General features: G+C 28.5%; 1 protein-coding gene across 2 annotated transcripts in view; it reads right to left on the reverse strand.

Moving 5' to 3' along the window:
• LOC100215348 (MATH and LRR domain-containing protein PFE0570w) overlaps positions 1 to 18,020 on the reverse strand; it is a 50,147-nt gene that overhangs the window by 1,074 nt on the left and 31,053 nt on the right. For both annotated transcript variants that reach the window (XM_065811235.1, XM_065811236.1), the window contains exons 8-16: positions 12,184 to 12,296; positions 11,967 to 12,091; positions 4,950 to 5,041; positions 3,459 to 3,532; positions 2,928 to 3,339; positions 2,635 to 2,848; positions 1,094 to 1,180; positions 773 to 992; positions 132 to 306 (exon numbers count right to left, since the gene is read on the reverse strand). In XM_065811235.1, the coding sequence (XP_065667307.1) occupies positions 132 to 306; positions 773 to 992; positions 1,094 to 1,180; positions 2,635 to 2,848; positions 2,928 to 3,339; positions 3,459 to 3,532; positions 4,950 to 5,041; positions 11,967 to 12,091; positions 12,184 to 12,296 (1,512 nt within the window). The remainder of the gene's footprint in view (positions 1 to 131; positions 307 to 772; positions 993 to 1,093; positions 1,181 to 2,634; positions 2,849 to 2,927; positions 3,340 to 3,458; positions 3,533 to 4,949; positions 5,042 to 11,966; positions 12,092 to 12,183; positions 12,297 to 18,020) is intronic.

Genomic DNA, 18,020 nt, shown 5'->3' on the forward strand with positions numbered 1-18,020 from the left:
AACACTTTTATTCCTAACTTAAAAACTAAAAAATCTTATGGCCAACATTAAAAATTATTGCTAATTTTAAAATAAAACAAGAAGAAACAATTTTAAAATAAAACAAGAAACAATTTTAAAATAAAATTTACCAGCCAACATTTTGTTAACAGCTGGCGTAACATCAATTTCTGTAACATTTTCGTATGTGGTTCCATGATATAGTCGTACAGTTGCGCTATTCTGCATTGATACCCATACTCCTAACCCAGAGCTCACAATCTTATGAACAACCTTAGTGTGGTCAGAGCTAACTGTGAATGTATTCTAAATAAATATATACACAATTATTATATTATGTAAACCATTGTAATTGTAACAAAAATTCATAAATAATTTCAAAAAATTTTTTTTTTGCGAACCATTATTCATTAAATAATATTTATCGAAATTTAATATTTATCATAATCTAATTTATTATCACAGGGCGTTATCCAGAAATAAACTTTATACCGCGTTTTTGCCGTATTGGGAATTTTTATTGTTGTTGTTCTAGAAAATGTTGGGAATTTTCTAGAAAAGGTCCTAAAAAACTCAAAAGAAAACACTCAAAAAAAAAAAAAAGGTCATTGACTTTTGGGAATTTTAAGCCCAATGGGAATTCCGCGTTATACGCGGCACCATTGGGCTAGCTAACACCTTGTATCAATATTATTAGATTTTAGTAGCTTATAAAACAAAATGCTTTTCACAATATTTTATGTAGTTGTGCACTAAATAAAATATAACAAACCTCATGGTCTAATGTAGCAGCATTTACAAGTACAATAGTATTCTGACAACCACACCATATTCGACCAGCAACCGCTGTAATACAAGAAATTGGGGATCCTGAAATGCTAACATTTATTTTTTCTGGTTTTGATGTTTGCCACACATTTGTAGCTTGGTCTCTAGTGTATACACATAACTCGCCACTTCCGAGTGCAACAAAAACACGGCTTTCAAAGTATCTAAATTACAAAATTGAAAATATCTAAAACTTGTAAGAATACTTTCAAATTTATTTCATTAAACTATTTATTTAAATGAACTTTTAGATAATTACACTTACAAAATTGCTGTTACTGGAGCTCCGTGTTGCAACTTGGTCTTAGTTTTTCGCTGTGCTATAACATCTGATGCATTATAAACATAAATACTAAACAAAATAATATATATTTGAAAATATGAAATACAAATATTTATTAAAAAAAATATTAGTCTAATAATTCCATTATTTATGGCTAAGAATAACTTAAAATATCTTAACAAATTTGTATTTTATTAATATATGCTCTTATCATTATTTTATTTATTTTATTGTATTTATTAAACTTTATATATTATACTTATTATATTTGTAATATATTATTTTATAAAGAGTTAATAACTAAAAATTTAAAACAAACTTAGTAATTAAGACAAGTTAAAAATTAAAAGTTCTAGTAACAAAATATCATGATCACATGACCAAGTAAACATATCATGATCACATGACCATGTAAATATATCATCACATAACCAAGTAAACATATCACCACATGACCAAGTAAACATATTATCATCACATGACCATGTAAACTTATCATCACATGACAAAGTAAACTTATCATCACATGACCATGTAAAATATCATCACATGACCAAGTAAATTCATCACATGACCATGTAAAATCATCAATAAAACATGCTGTGTTAACATTAAAAAAAATTTTAAAAAATTTAAGCTAAATTATTTGATTAAAACTAAATAATAAATGTATATCAATAAAAAATTAAGTTTGTCATTTTAGTCAAAGCCTTCTCCATTCTACTCTGTATCTTGAAGTCTTAATAACATATGGCACAACCTTAAAACCGTATAATTTATTTCAAGCGTAGTAATTTATTGATAATTCATTGAACTTGTAGAAGTTTTAGTATATGACATAACATTTCAAATTTTGTTTTATTATGAGCTTTAACAATAATGTAAACTATTTACATCATCATTTACATAAAGGCTTTTCATAAAAAAATGTTTTAAAAGTTATGAAATGAAGAGACCTCTGTAGATATAATAAATGGAAGGAGAAAATGAAAGCAAGAACACAACAAACACAAAGAGATAATTAGAAATGTTGATGAAAGTTGCTTTTTGTATAAGTTTTTACTGTATGTTTTTTTTTTCAGTAAGCTTTAAGTACTACAATTATTTTTGACACAATCTTTCATAAATGACATTTACTAAAAAGTAGGTCCTAATTTTGCAATTGTTTTCTATAGAGGATAGTATTGAAAGATAATCCAAAAATTTTAAAAATAAAGAATATCATTAAAGTTTTAAAAAGTTTAGCAGTAAATAACTGAGCTTCAAAATTAAGGGAATTAACTTTAGATTTAAACGTTTAATTTAAGAAGTTATCAGCAAAGTTGCTAGTTGCTAGGTATAACTGTATTTAGTTGCTAGGTATAATTTTATTAAGTACATCCACAAAATTTAATTGCTAGGTTGTACTTAACATTGATCTGTTAAATTAAATGTGTGTCATATACCTGATCTTAAGACTTTAGTTTTTATTTTTATAAAAAAAATTCATTAATTAAAAGAACAAATCTAGACAAAATATTTACTTTCCATCTTCAGTTCCTAACCACATATTGATTTGATCATTTACTTCAGATGAAAGATTGCTGTATTCTCTTCTTAAATCTTTTCTAGTTGAATCTTCTTCATCACTTATTGTGTTATTATAATCATCGCTGCTATCAGGATCTCCTTCTTGACTTTCAACAGTCCCTAGACTGCTGCCATCAGGGCTCATTCGACCATCAAATGATAAGGAGCCTTGAAAATAAAATTTATAATAATTATAAAGCAATTTATTTAAATGATTTTTATAAAAAAAATCTAAATATGTTTTTACCCATATATGGTGATTCCATTTCTTCGTCATCACTGCTATCAAACGCCATAATATTTGCAGCATTGTTATGAAGATCATCATCATCTGATTCACTTGGTAAGGATTTTTTGATAGAACCATTCCTGGATCTTATTTTTTTTGGATTAAAATCAATGGCATTAGATTTACTTTGATTACTTGAATTTCTATATTTATTTAGAAGGCGCCCCCCAGGAACAGCAGCCAAACATAAAATCCTTACAGAGCACACAGAAAGTGAAGCTTTTGACTGAGCTTCAGGAACCATAGAAATTAAACAAACCTGACCAACATAACCATCACTATTACACACCCAGACCTCTCCATTGATAGATTGTTGTGGAGACATGTCAGAATAATTTCCAATTGTTTGATTAGGTGAAGCACAGGTAAACTAAAATTTTTAAACTTTGGTAACTATGGTAACACAAGTAAACTAAAAATTTAAATCAAAATTTTTGCTGCTATCAAGCAATAAACATTTATTAATTATAAGTATAAATTTTATTTAACCTGCATCCCACTTCTGGTTTTAGTTATTGGTACTGGATATTGGAACTCTGGGGGTATAGAATTTGCAGAATAAACTAAATAAAAAGGTTAAATAAAATAAATATAAACTATACAAAAATATACTATAATAAAAGAGTACAACACAGTTACTGTAGAAGTCTGCATTTGTTATCTAGTACAAGGAGCCTATGAATACAAGATACTTAGCCAGTTTGGGTAAAATTAAAAAAGATTCAACATAATTTATGCCTGCACAAAACTTTTTAAAAATTGCAAAAACTCTAAAAAAAATTTAAGCATTAACAACTATTCACAGTTATTTTAAAGAGAGTTTATTTTTAAATTTTTCAGTTATAATATTTATTGAAAGACATAATTTAAAAATTTTTTTTTTTTTTAAAAACTGATTTAAACAACTTCAATTACATTTAATTACATTTAACCCCATGAAAAAGGCACTTAGTAAAAAAAAAAATTAGTGAAGAAAAATTTAAATAAGAAAAAAAAATTTAAAAGATAAAAAATTAAAAATTACAAAATCTAAAACATTAGGGCGATTCAATGTAAAAGTAGTATAAAAAATTAAAACTTTCATAGATTTTCGTTGAATTTTTATCAGCGCTACCTATCATTGAAATATTGAAAAAAAGCAAGTTTTCACAAAATCTTTTTATGGAAGAATATGGTTAAAAGTTGGTACCTAACTACTTTTGATGAATCTAAAAATATAGAGAGAATTAAAATTATTTGATGATCATTATTTTGATTTTGAAAACTTCTGTTCCATTACCAATAAAAACTTTTTGTCATAACTTCAAAATACACTTGAAATTTCGATAAAAAATTCTGTGTTTGAGTTCATATTTTTTATATAGAATTTTGTATCAAGAATTTTTTTTCTAGAATTTATATTATTCATTAATAAAACCATATTGTATCTATAATGCAAAATGTGAACCCAAGACTGAAAACTGGTACCTTGCCATTTTTGAAATAACTGAAGAAGAAAAGAAAATAACTTCAAAAATTTTGACCATCATTTTTTGATTAAAAAAAAAAAAAAATGTTTTGTTACCTTGAGTTAAAAAGTTGCAGTTAAAAAGTAAAAATCAAATATAAATAATTTCATAAAAATTAATGAAAAACTTAATTATGTTAAAAAAAGCCATAAGAAATGAAACATATCGATATCTTAATTTTAGCATTAACAAATTGAAAAATGATATCATCACTAAAGCCTACTATTTCATTTTTTACTATTCTGTATTCAACCAAATATAGAGAGCTTAACCTTCGGTATATAAACAAATTTACAATAACATTAAAAAATTGAATTTTGAACAGTAAAAGCATCAAAATCAACCACAATGGTGAAGATAACAAAAAATTATGACTATTTTACTTTAGAAAACTAAAGAAAATAAAGAAACAGTTAAAACAAAAATAACAAGTATTATTTATCAAAATTGAAAGAAAATTAAAATAACTTACCTAACTTTTGTTTTGTTTCTTCAAAAAAACTTAACCACGATGCCTTGCATTCAGGAGAAAGAAAGTTAAATGTATACTCTTTTAGTCCATCTCTAGAAATTTAATATTATTAATTCAGTCTTATATTATGTTGTTTTATATTGTTAAAAGAAGGTTTTTTAGACAATACTTTTGTGTTGTTTAAAAGTCAAAACCATTAAATAAACATTTTTTAAATTATCGCAAGAATGGAAACTTAATTAACTTGAATCTTTTCTTTTTAATGTAGAATGTTGTCTTTATTTTTTTAATGTTTTATACTGTTTTTATTTTCAATTATATTTTATTTATTAATTTTTTTTAGTGTACATACATCGACTCAAATAGGTAGAATATACTAGGAGTGCATACATTGACTCAGGGTTTTGGCTAGTGCAGGCAATCCTTTTATTTAAAAAAAAAAATCTGATCTTGGTTTTTAACTTATGGCGTTATCTCAACAAAATGTGGTAAAACTTCCATCCAATCTCAGGGTTTGATATATATATATTTTTAAACATCTTCGCTTCCAACAAGGCTGCAAGCAGCCACTAATTAAAGTTGGAAGTTACTGAAAGAGAAAAGATGAAGATTGTAGAGCAAGATAACAATTGACGGACAACTTATAGGATTGCAAATTATATGAATCAGGAAAGCAAGCTGAAGGATGCAAATTCCAAAGAGCTGATGTTCGAGGAAAAAAACTAGACGAATAAGCGTTTTTGGAGCACTTAGGAACAGTCACAGAAAAAGGATGACACTTAATTGAATGACGAGTAACACGAGAATGAATTTTAGTAGATGTACACAAGAGACGCTAGCTCTTTAGAGCAGTGCCCATTATAGTATTTGTAGAAAAGAGAAAGAGAAGCAACATTACGATGATGTGATAATGGTTGGAGGTTAGCTGCTAGAGCAGGTTCAACTATGTTTACAATGCGTTTTTGCACCTTGTCTTAAAGAGAAAAGGCATCATTAGAAGATCCACCTCAGATATGGCAACAGTATTTCATACAAGGTCGGATTTGAGATTTATAGAGATAAAGAATAGAATCCGAAGTAAGAAAGTGACGAGCTCGATAAAGAGATGCAACCTTAGCAGATGCTAATTTTGCAACTGATTTCCATATTTGCATTATGCATATTGCATTATGCATATATTGCATTATGCATATATTGCATTATGCAAATATGCATATTGCATATGCATATTTGCATTATGCATATGCGATTTGCATATGGTTTCCAAGAAAGATTGGAAGTAAGAATTAATCCTTGAAGATGAATAGTAGTTGACTTATCGAGTACATCACCGTTCATAAATATAGGAAGATCTAAATTATTGCAATAACGATTGGCTGAAAAAAATTGAGTTTTATCTGAATTAAAATTCACCAGCCACTGTGAGCCACATGCTGTAGCAGAAGTGAGATCCTTTTCAAGCTCTAATGCCCTCTCCAAGCCTCCGAGGGTGTTGGTTTCTTATCATGACAAGATAAATGGTAGTATCATCAGCAAACAATGCTACCTTAAATGTGAGAATATCTGGAAGATCGTTAATGTAAATTAAAAAGAGTATAGGGCCAAGGCTAGAACTTTGAGGAACCCCTGAAGTTACAGAATAAGAAGAAGAGTGTTGTCCAGCGAGGACAACTTTTATGCTAAGTTTGGAAAGGAAGGATTTAATCATCTTAAAGATGTTGCCGGATACACCATAAGAAGAAAGCTTATGGAGAAGACCAGCATGCCAAACTTTATCAAAAGCTTTTGAAATGTCAAGAGCGATGGCCTTAACCTCTCCACCTTCATCTTATGCACAATAAAACCTGTCAGTTATTACTGTTAGCAAATCAGCTGTAGAACAAGAAGATCAAAATCCATATTGATGGTCAGAAAGTAAGTTATTAGATTCAAGATGAGAAATTATATATATATATATATATATATATATATATATATATATATATATATATATATATATATATATATATATATATATATATATATATATATATATATATATATACAGTTTTATTTTGTAATGTTGAATTAGTTTTTAATTTGCAAGAACTAATAAAATAAAATTTTAGTGCGAAAATTGTTGCTAAAGTACTTGAGAGACAAAAAGTTGCAATTTTAGAGGGAACAAAAAAAGTCTTTTTAAAAAAAAAAAAAAAAAAAGCTTTACGGCTTTAACAGTTGATAATTTATAAAAAATTTCACAGAAAGACTTTACAAGTACAAGAAGATTCATTCAAGAAAGTAAACATCCTTAACCTAAAAAATTACGAAATTAAAAAAGACTTACAACTAAATATGACTGGAATCCACTGGGAGCTAGTGGGTTGCTCTTGTTTAGTCTCACTGAGAGGGTTGCCATTCATTAAGATAGGAATGTCAACAGCGTTGCAATAGTTGTTTGGAGTAAACAACTGAGTTTTGTGGGAGTTAAAATTTTCCGGTTGAAAGAAAGCGAGAATGAAAGTTTAAGAAATGGTACAGCAAAGATATTAAAGTTTTCTGAAGAAACACTTTGATAAGTTATAAAAATTGAATTGAAACATAAGACTGGAGATGTTAAATCAGAACTATAGTTATAAAATTACTGAACTAAAAAGACAGGGTATTGGGAAAAGACAGAGCAAATGGGAAGATAGGGTAAATAGGAAAAATGTTCATAAACAAGGATTATTGCTTTCGAACATTATTACACACAAAAAAATAGATTATATAATAATTAGAGGACAACCTCTTATATAATTAGAGGACAACATCTTATATAATAATTAGAGGACAACCTCTTATACAATAATTATATAATCCTTAGTGATAATGAATCGTTAATTACAATAATTAAATCATCATAGAACATGAATACTATTTAATACCTTTATGAGAATAAAAATAGATTTTCAATTTTGCATATTAATATTCGAAATATGAACAAAAATTTAAAAACATTAAATCTTGTTCAGATTGGGCTTCTCTCAAAAATTTAAAAACATTAAATCTTGTTCAGATTGGGCTTCTCTCAAATCAACAGTATGCATATAATAATTCAATGAATTTCATATGCAAATTTATGTTGATTGGAATCTTAAATTATAATCACACAAGATAAATAATGATTATGATTTGTTCTTAAACCTATTTTGTAAAATTTTAAAGATATTTTTAAGCCCATGGATGACAAAAAGGCAAACCATTGAGATAAAAAAAAATTATATGAAATATATTGAACATAAAACCTGTAAGAATAAAATTAATTACAAAAATTAATTAAAAAAACTTTTATAATTTATTTGGAAAAACTCATTATCTAATTTAAAAACAAGTTTTTTTAGATAAAAAAAATTAATGTAAAAAAACTTGTTTTTAAATACTCAAAAAACATGGAGGAACTAATATTATAAAGATCAAATTGGAAGAAAATTCCAAAAAAAAACTTGCCACAAAAACCTTTTATAGATGGAAAACTTATAATAAATGGAAAACTAAATAACTCATAATAATCATAAAAAAATTATTGAGAAACTAAGAATACTATTGCTTAGCAAAAAGATTCTATTTGGTAAAATAAGTTTTAACTCATATCTTACAACAACTGATTCCACTCATATCTTACAACAACTGATTTGACTCATATCTTACAACTGACTCGACTCATATCTTACAACAACTGATTCGACTCATATCTAACAACAACTGATTCCATTCATATCTTACAATAATTGATTTTATTATGGATGAAGTTAATTTAAACAAAAAAGAACTGTGTAATGCTTTCATTAATTTGAAAAATAAATAAAAATGAAAGTGTAGTAATCAATGTATTAGTATTAATGGATTTAAATCTGTTTTTGGTATTATCTACGCTTCATTATTTCATATTTTCAAGTCTCTAGCCTAAATCAAGTTATATTCCAGATATATCAAAAATTGCTAAAACTGCAGGTTCTATTTTGGGATCACAAAATATTTAATTAAACTTAAAGAATTAGAAAAAATAAATGAGTGGTTTTTAAGTAACTTTAGAAAACTAACTTAATCCTATTCCATAAACATAATAAAACTGAAAATATTTCTCTAAAATAAAATAAAATTAAATTATACAATCTTTTAAGAAAAAGCATAATAATTAAAGAAGAATTCGCTTCTTTTGAGACCGAACATAACATACTTTTAAAGAACTTTTTTTGTTTGATAATATTAGGGAACTGTTTGATGTTTAAGGGACCTGAGCTACCTCTAAAAAAATTTTTTTAAAAACTTTTTAATTCCAGTATGATTTTATTATATAGAATACATTTAGAGGGTTTGAGCAGATATTTTTAAAAAATGTTGTTTTTAGGGACTCCCTAATATATATATATATATATATGTATATATATAGGGGCTCCCTAATATATATATATATATATATATATATGTATATATATTTCAAATACTATGATCATATAAAGTTTTAATCCTCTTCAATTCGAGGGGGCTGTAAACAATGCAGGGTCATAAAAGCTGAACACTAAGAGATTATTGCATGAAACTTGAAATTTGTTGATGAATATGAATTTAGATAAAAATAGTAAAGAAAATATTTTATAAACTCGTTGCTATATACATATATATCCATATTGCATGAATATGCAAATAAAAGGGTATTTTTACAATAAAAACGCAAGGCTCCAAATATGCAGGGGCCAAAAATTGAGGTACCATAAAACTTTTTTATTATTATCGATTAAATATGTTCTTTGTATACATAATTATTTTCAAAGATTATTGCTACAATAATATATATATATATATATATATATATATATATATATATATATATATATATATATATATACACTGCCGCTCACGGAAGTTAGGACAAAAAATATTTTTTCAAAAGAGCAATATTAAAATGTAATTGCGTTATACATTATTTACTTATATTAGTAAAATTTATGTTTATATAAAAATAAATCAAGTTAAATAAAATTTGTATCCAAAAAATTCTAAATTAAGTTATTTTAATGTAAATATATTAAAATAACTAACATTTAAAATAACATAAATTGTACTCACAAGTAAAAGTCTTATCATTGTAAATAAATAAACAGAGAACGCAGAAACATATTAGAGGTCACATATAAACCTGTATTTTACATTATCAACTCAAATCTTTTAAGTTTGTCATTTAACAAGTATTTCTATTGTTTTCTGTGTTTTTGCAGATATTTTGTGTTAGTGTTTTAAAAATTTCAAGTGCAGAAGTTCAAAGGTAAAATTAAAAATTATTTTTTTAGTGTAAATTCAAAATATTGAAAAAAAAAGCCTAATGGTAAGCCAATAAGTGTTGAAAAAAGGACAGCAATACTCACTTTGCTTCAAGAAGGCTATACAGTTAGAAAAATAGCTGAAAAATTAAATCTGAGTAAATCAACAGTTAGCTATACGATTCGTCTATATCGAGAATCTGGAAGTTTGGAAGACAGAAATCTTCCAGGTCCTTCTCGCATAACAACAAAAACTGATGACCGACGTATAAAAATCATCAGTAAGCGTAATCGAATGTTAACTGCTCCACAAATAACAGCTATTTTCAACTGTGATTGAGAAAAAAAAGTTTCTGCCATTACAATCAAACGAAGATTGCAAAAAGCTAATTTGCATGGTCGTGTTGCTATCCGAAAACCATATCTACGAAAAGTTAATCGACAGAAGAGATTGACTGTTGAGCACAGCTCCACAAAAATTGGACAATGGATGAATGGAAACAAGTACTCTGGATCGATGAGTCAAAATTTGAAGTTTTCAGAAATAAGCGAAGAGTTTACGTTAGAAGATCTGCTGAAGAAAAAATGCTAACTCAATGTCTGGTTCCAACAGTATAAAATGGTGAAGGCTCTGTGATAGTTTGGGGTTGTTTCTCTCTGGATGGAGTGAGATATTTGCATAAAATCGATGGTATAATGAGAGCAAAACATTATAGTGATATCCTGGAAACAAGTGCAATTCCTTCGGGACTTCGATTAATCGAAGATAATTTTATTCTAATGCATGATAATGTTCCTAAACATACTGCATTATTATATAGAAATTATTTAGAATCAAAAAAAGCTGAAAATGTATTACGTGTAATGACCTGGCCTCCCCAAAGCCCAGACCTCAACCCCATTGAGTTACTATGGGATGAACTGGATAGAAAAATTAGAACTGTATGTCCAACATCAAAATCTCATTTATGGAACATTATAGAACAGGAATGGAATAATATTCAAAACGAAACAATTAGAAAATTAATTGAAAAAATGCCGAGAATAGCTAAAGCAGTTATTAAATCAAAGGGTGGTTTTTTTGATGAAAATTAAATTTAATTATTATAATGGTTTTTGTACATTTTTATTACATAAAACTGACTAATAATATTTTTTATATTGAAAATGTATAAAAAATATAATTTTTATTAATATAAATTAAAAATTCTATAACGTAATTATATATTAACTTTGCTTTTTCGAAAAAATCTCCACTGTCCTAACTTCCATGAGCGGCAGTGTATATATATATATATATATATATATATATATATATATATATATATATATATATATATATATATATATATATATATATATATATATATATATACATACACACAATAAAATTAATTCCTGTGTTCTAGAGTTAAAAGTTTAAAAAATTGAAAAGTCGCTCCTCGACTAAAATAAAATGCTAAAATACCCTCTCTGGTTACAGCCTTAGGGAAGTGAATTTAAATTAAAAAAAAGAGAAAAAAACTGCTTATACAGTTATTTAGCTGTGGCCACAAAAAGGTTGTTAAAATCTCCATATTTAGTTAGAGCTATGGTCACAGTCACTTACTAATTATAACTAATGCATTATAGTTACTTTTAGTTAATGCATTATAATTTGTGCATAAAAAAAAGATATTTAAAAGAAATTTATTTAAAAAATACTCTCATAAATAATCACTCAATTTCACTATCTTACTCTGTTAATGCTTGTAGATCGATTCTTGCCTTATATGGAGTTTGAGATTGCATAGCTATATACTGCTGTTCCTGAATTCGTTGTCTCACATCATTTGTTAACTCTCTAATGGATCCTTCTACATTCTAATAAAGAATAAATAAATTATTTCAGACTATCAATAGTTGGACTATGTTAAAAAAATACTGTTGAGAAATGTTAGGAAAAATTTGCTTACATGATGAGGTGTATATAGTGTTTCAATATTTGCCAAAATTATTTTCAGTTTATGGAGATCTTCCTCTAGCTTGTCAATTTCACTGTTATTAATTATAGCCTGTGAATTAGTCGCTACACAAATTAAAAAATACATGGTAAAACATATTATACAAAATGATTGCTACATAAATTAAAAGATAAATGGTAAAATATTTTATACAAATTGATACAATAAACATGATTTAAAATTTCACACACTTTATATATCGATAAGATAAACAATATCAATAAAATCAAAATTTATGTAATATAATAATGATAATAAATATTACTACTGCTAAAACAGCATAACTAGGAAAGACAGAGAAACTAACAAGAAGAAACTAAAAGGTCTTTATTATCAAAGTAACAAAAGAAGAAAAAACTCTGCTGAAATTTTTTTTTTTTTAATTCAAATTACTCTTGATTTAAATATAATAAAAATCAACAAAAGTTAGTGATAATTATTGTAAGAAATTAAAAATTTTATAAAGCCACAACACCACATATGACACCAAATAAGTAAAGCAATGACACCACATATAACACCAAGTAAGTAAAGCAAAGACACTACATATGATACCAAGTAAATAAAGCAGAAACACCACATATGACACCAAGTAAATAAAGCAATGACACCACATATAACACCAAGTAAGTAAAGCAAAGACACTACATATGATACCAAGTAAATTAAGCAGAAACACCACATATGACACCAAGTAAGTAAAGCAATGACACCACATATAACACCAAGTAAGTAAAGCAAAGACACTACATATGATACCAAGTAAATAAAGCAGAAACACCACATATGACACCAAGTAAGTAAAGCAATGACACCACATATAACACCAAGTAAGTAAAGCAAAGACACTACGTATGATACCAAGTAAGTAAAGCAGAAACACCACATATGACACCAAGTAAGTAAAGCAATGACACCACATATGACACCAAATAAAGAAGTACAACAAAAATTATCAAGAATATTAAATAAATATTGAAATCCCAAAAACAAAAAAAACAAAAAAAAAGAGAACAAAATTCCAAAATGTTAGAAAAAAACTGTGTTAGATAAAAAGATACTTTTTATTGCAAAAAGTGAAAGAATATTAAAAAAAATATTTTAAAAACAATCACAAACAAAATTGAAAAAAAATAAATAACATTACCTCTCAGAATTAGAAAAAATTAGATTGGCGCATATTTTTAACACAAATGTTTCACAATACAGGGCTGATGACAGGTTTCAAAGTGGAGGGGCACAATTGCCAATTTTTTGAAATAGTCCTCTATATCTAGAATTTTCTTTAAAAAAAAAAAGTCCTTTAGAAAAAAAGTGGGCCCGTATGTAGAAACAAGGCTGCAAATACGTAGAAACAAGGCTGCAAAAAACTACTGATCTCAGACATCTTTAGGCCAGCAGAGTGAAATACCAACTCTATTTTCAAGGCTGATTACGTATAATTCTATATTCATATATTATAATGTATATTTAAAAATATATTCATCTATTTGGTACATGGAGTAAGTGAGTGTACTTTTTGTCACTACTTCATGTCACTTTTACTTAAACTTTATTTAAATAAAAAAGTATTGAGAAATAATATAACATGTAATACTGTTAACCTATATAGAAGAAATTCTTCAATTAGGAAGATGTATACATTACTTTTGTTTGATTAAATTTTGTGATGGTAAAAGCCTTTTAAGGTGCCACAATTTAAAAGTAAGGCTGCAAGCAACCACTAATTAAAGTTGGAAGTTACTGAAAGAGAAAAGATGAAGGTTGTTGAGCAAGATAACGATTGACGGACAACTTATAGGATTGCAAATTATATGAATCAGGAAAGCAAGCTGAAGGATGCAAATTCCAAAGAGCTGATGTTCAAGGAAAAAAAACTAGACGAATAAGCGTTTTTGGAGCACTTAGTAACAGTCACAGAAAAAGGATGACACTTAATTGAATGACAAGTAACACGAGAATGAATTTTAGTAGATGGCACAAGAGACACTAGCTCTTTAGTGCAGTTCCCATTATAGTATTTGTAGAAAAGAGAAAGAGAAACAACATTATGACGATATGATAATGGTTGGAGGTTGGCTGCTAGAGCAGGACCAACTATGTTTACAATGCGTTTTTGCACCTTGTCTTAAAGAGAAAAGGCATCATTAGAAGATCCACCTCAGATATGGCAACAGTATTTCATACAAGGTCGGATTTGAGATTTATAGAGATGGAGAATAGAATCCGAAGTAAGAAAGTGTCGAACTCGATAAAGAGAAATTTTGCAACTGATTTGATATATGGTTTCCAAGAAAGATTGGAAGTAAGAGTTAATCCTAGAAGATGAAGAGTAGATGACTCATCGAGTACATCACCGTTCATAAATATAGGAAGATCTAAATTATTGCGATAATGAAAAAAATTGAGTTTTATCTGTATTGAAGTTCACTAGTCACTGTGAGTCCCATGCTGTAGCAGAAGTGAGATCCTTTTCAAGCTCAAATGCCCCCTCCAAGCAATCAGAGAGTGTTGGTTTCTTATCACGACAAGATAAATGGTAGTATCATCAGCAAACAATGCCACCTTAGATGTGAGAATATCTGGAAGATCGTTAATGTAAATTAAAAAGAGTATAGTGCCAAGGATAGAACCTTGAGGAACCACTGAAGCCCAGAAAAAGAAGAAGAGTGCTGTCCATTGAGGAAAACTTTCATACTACGATTGGAAAGTAAGGATTCAATAATTTTAAAGGTGTTGCCAGATACACCATAAGAAGAAAGCTTATGGAGAAGACCGGCATGCCAAACTTTATCAAAAGCTTTTGAAATGTCAAGAGCGACGACCTTAACCTCTCCACCTTAATGCATGATAAAACCTATCAGTTATTACTGTTAGCAAATCAGCTGTAGAACAAGAAGATCGAAATCCATATTGATGGTCAGAAAGTAAGTTATTAGACTCAAGATGAGAAATTAAGTGTTTGTTAATTAAAGATTCAAAAACCATGCTTATGATAGGAAGAAGACTAATGGGACGGTAGTTAGACGAATCAGATCGCTCTTCAGAATTTTTAAAGATAGGGATAACAGATGCCGCTTTCCAGCAGGCTGGAAAACTCTGATAACCACTTGTTGAATAGTTTTGAGAGTATAGATGACAGCTCCGGAGAACACTTCTGCAAGACTATAACAGGTATGTAAGCTGTAGAAGAGTCTAGGCAAGAAATCACTTTACAGATGCAGAAGCTGGAGTGATACGAATGTCAAGCAATGGATCAACCTGTTTGTTGGCACTATCAGGAAAAACGCAACTAGTGGAATCAAGAGATATTGATGAAAAGTTTTTAGCAAAGAATTCAGCTTTGTCTTTAGGTGAGGTGACAAAGTCTGAACCATACAAGAGAGATGGAATTAAAGATTTGCCCTTATTATTAATACTATTAAAGATTCTCCAGAAGTCACAAGCGCCTAAATTTTGAGATGATACAAGATTTCATAACCTGAGAATAGCGGGCTTTGGTGTTAGATAAAACCTTTTTACAATGGTTTCTAACAGTAATAAACAGACGACTGATTTCTGGAGAATTGTTTTGCTGATAAATATGGAAGTAACAGTTTCGATTGGCAATCGCAACAGCACAGTGTGAGGAAAACCATGGAGGAGAGTGAGGCTTGACCTGGAATCATCGAGAGGGAACAAAAGATTCAATGCCAGCCTTAATCCACAAAGTTATGTAAGAAGCACATTTGTCGACAGGAAGACAAAAGATTTCCACCCAAGGGCCATCACCAAAAGAATCCCAGTCAGCTTTACTGTAGTTGTAAGAGGTTCGATAATAGGGGGATTCAGGTGATGAAGAAGAATGAGATATTAGTTTTGGAGAGATCAAACTGTGATCAGAAGCACCTAAGGGTGAATGTGGAGAAATTGAGCACTGACTAGGATCAGAAACAAGACATAAGTTGAGTAGAGAAGATAAATGATTCGGGTTGTCTGGAAAGCGAGTTGGAAAGTTGACTATTTGAGTTAGGGATTGAGAAAGGCAAAAGTTGTGGGCTTTAATGCCTGCAGAATCACTGACACTAGAGCCAAGCCATTCAGAGTGGTGAGCCATTGTTGAGCCAAGTGGTGAACCAAGCCTTTCAGAGTGGTGATTTTCCGGTTGGTTATCCTTTTGCTATAATTTTTTTACATTGTTCTTCTTTGTATGATACAGAGTTTTTCACAAAGATAATATCTTTTTCTTCAATTTTGAACTTTTTTCTCTTAGCCATGTTGTTTTCTCTTTTAAAGTAATTAACTATATTGGTGTAATTGATAATGTCATTATTAGTTATTATGATGTTAGTTTTATTTCAATAAAAAAGTTTGAGTATTTATAATCAGGGCTGTGGAATGGAGTTGCAACATTTTTAGCGCAGTTGGGGTCGCGAAACAAATTCGTGACTCTGACTTCAATAGTAAAGCTTCTCAGTATTGCTTGTGCATGTACAAAATATAATTACAGAACTTGTAAATTATGTGTATATTATATTCTTGTCATTTTATTGACAATAGGTGTACTTGAAAGTTCTATTTAGAATAAATTAAAGGTTTAAGCTTTAATTATTGTTATTTTATTTATTATATCAAGATTTGGTGTAACTAGTTATAAACAGTATTTTTTATAACACAAGATTTCATAAAAATTTTTAAATTAAATTTTAAATTTATTTGCTTATGTTTAATTATTTTCATACATTAATTTGGACCCCAACATAATTAATTTCATTCTCTGACCTCTTGTCATTAGATTTGAAAACTGGTCGATTATACAATTTTACACAGTTAACTTTTGAATTCAGATTTCTTTTATATTTTCTTTTATACGTCGATTATACAATTTTACACAACTTTCAAATATCTGAATCAAAGCTCCTCTTTTATATCTTTTTTCCAATGTTGTTGATCCAATTACTTTCAGTCTTTCTTTTCATGCCATATTTTTAAATTGAAGATACAGTAGTGGTGTAGTGGTAGAGCGCTTGCCTCTAAGCTATAAGGTCCGAGTTTGATCCCCACCACATCCCTGGTAGTACCGTGCTCAACTTGTTTCTCCGCACAGCGACCTTGTTCATCGAGGTTCGTGTTTCAGAGTTATAGAGTTGAGAGAGGGTTATAACCACAAAAAAAAGGTTAAAACCTCCTTGACTGTAGTGGCCCTCACGGCCTTGGGGAGGTGAATAATTAAAAAAAAAAAAGATCATTCTTGTGAAAATAGGGATACCACATGCTGAATGCTTTCTAATAATTTTATTTCAGTTTTTCTAATAATTTTATTTCAGCTTATGTAAATGGTAACCAAACTGAAACAGAGAACTCAATTAGAGGACTAAGATATACTGTGTACAAAATTTTCAAAAACTTTGGGCCAAAACCTACAAACATGTCTTTATTATACCAATAATAGATTACTTAAATACTAATTAAACCAATAATACATGACTTATTTCACAAAATTTCAAAATTCTACTAAAATTTCAACTGGGAGTCATCAGCACTGATAGTGTAAAAGATGAAAACTAAAGTCCTTAACAAATAAGTTTATGCTGGCATACACTGGCAAAACAATTTGTGTAGCATTCTGTCACATTGCCAATAAGTTCAGATAACTTGGCTGTGTAGATACCACAACTTTTTTCTCAATCAAACAAAGCTACAGTACTTTTGTTGCAGCCGGATCAAAACCTAATATGGCAAAAGACTACTCTAACATTATTCATCCTCCATTGGTCAAATTACAAGATTCCTGCCTCATACCTCCATAT

The sequence above is a fragment of the Hydra vulgaris genome, chromosome 12 (genome assembly GCF_038396675.1).
Source record: "Hydra vulgaris chromosome 12, alternate assembly HydraT2T_AEP".
NCBI lineage: Eukaryota > Metazoa > Cnidaria > Hydrozoa > Anthoathecata > Hydridae > Hydra > Hydra vulgaris.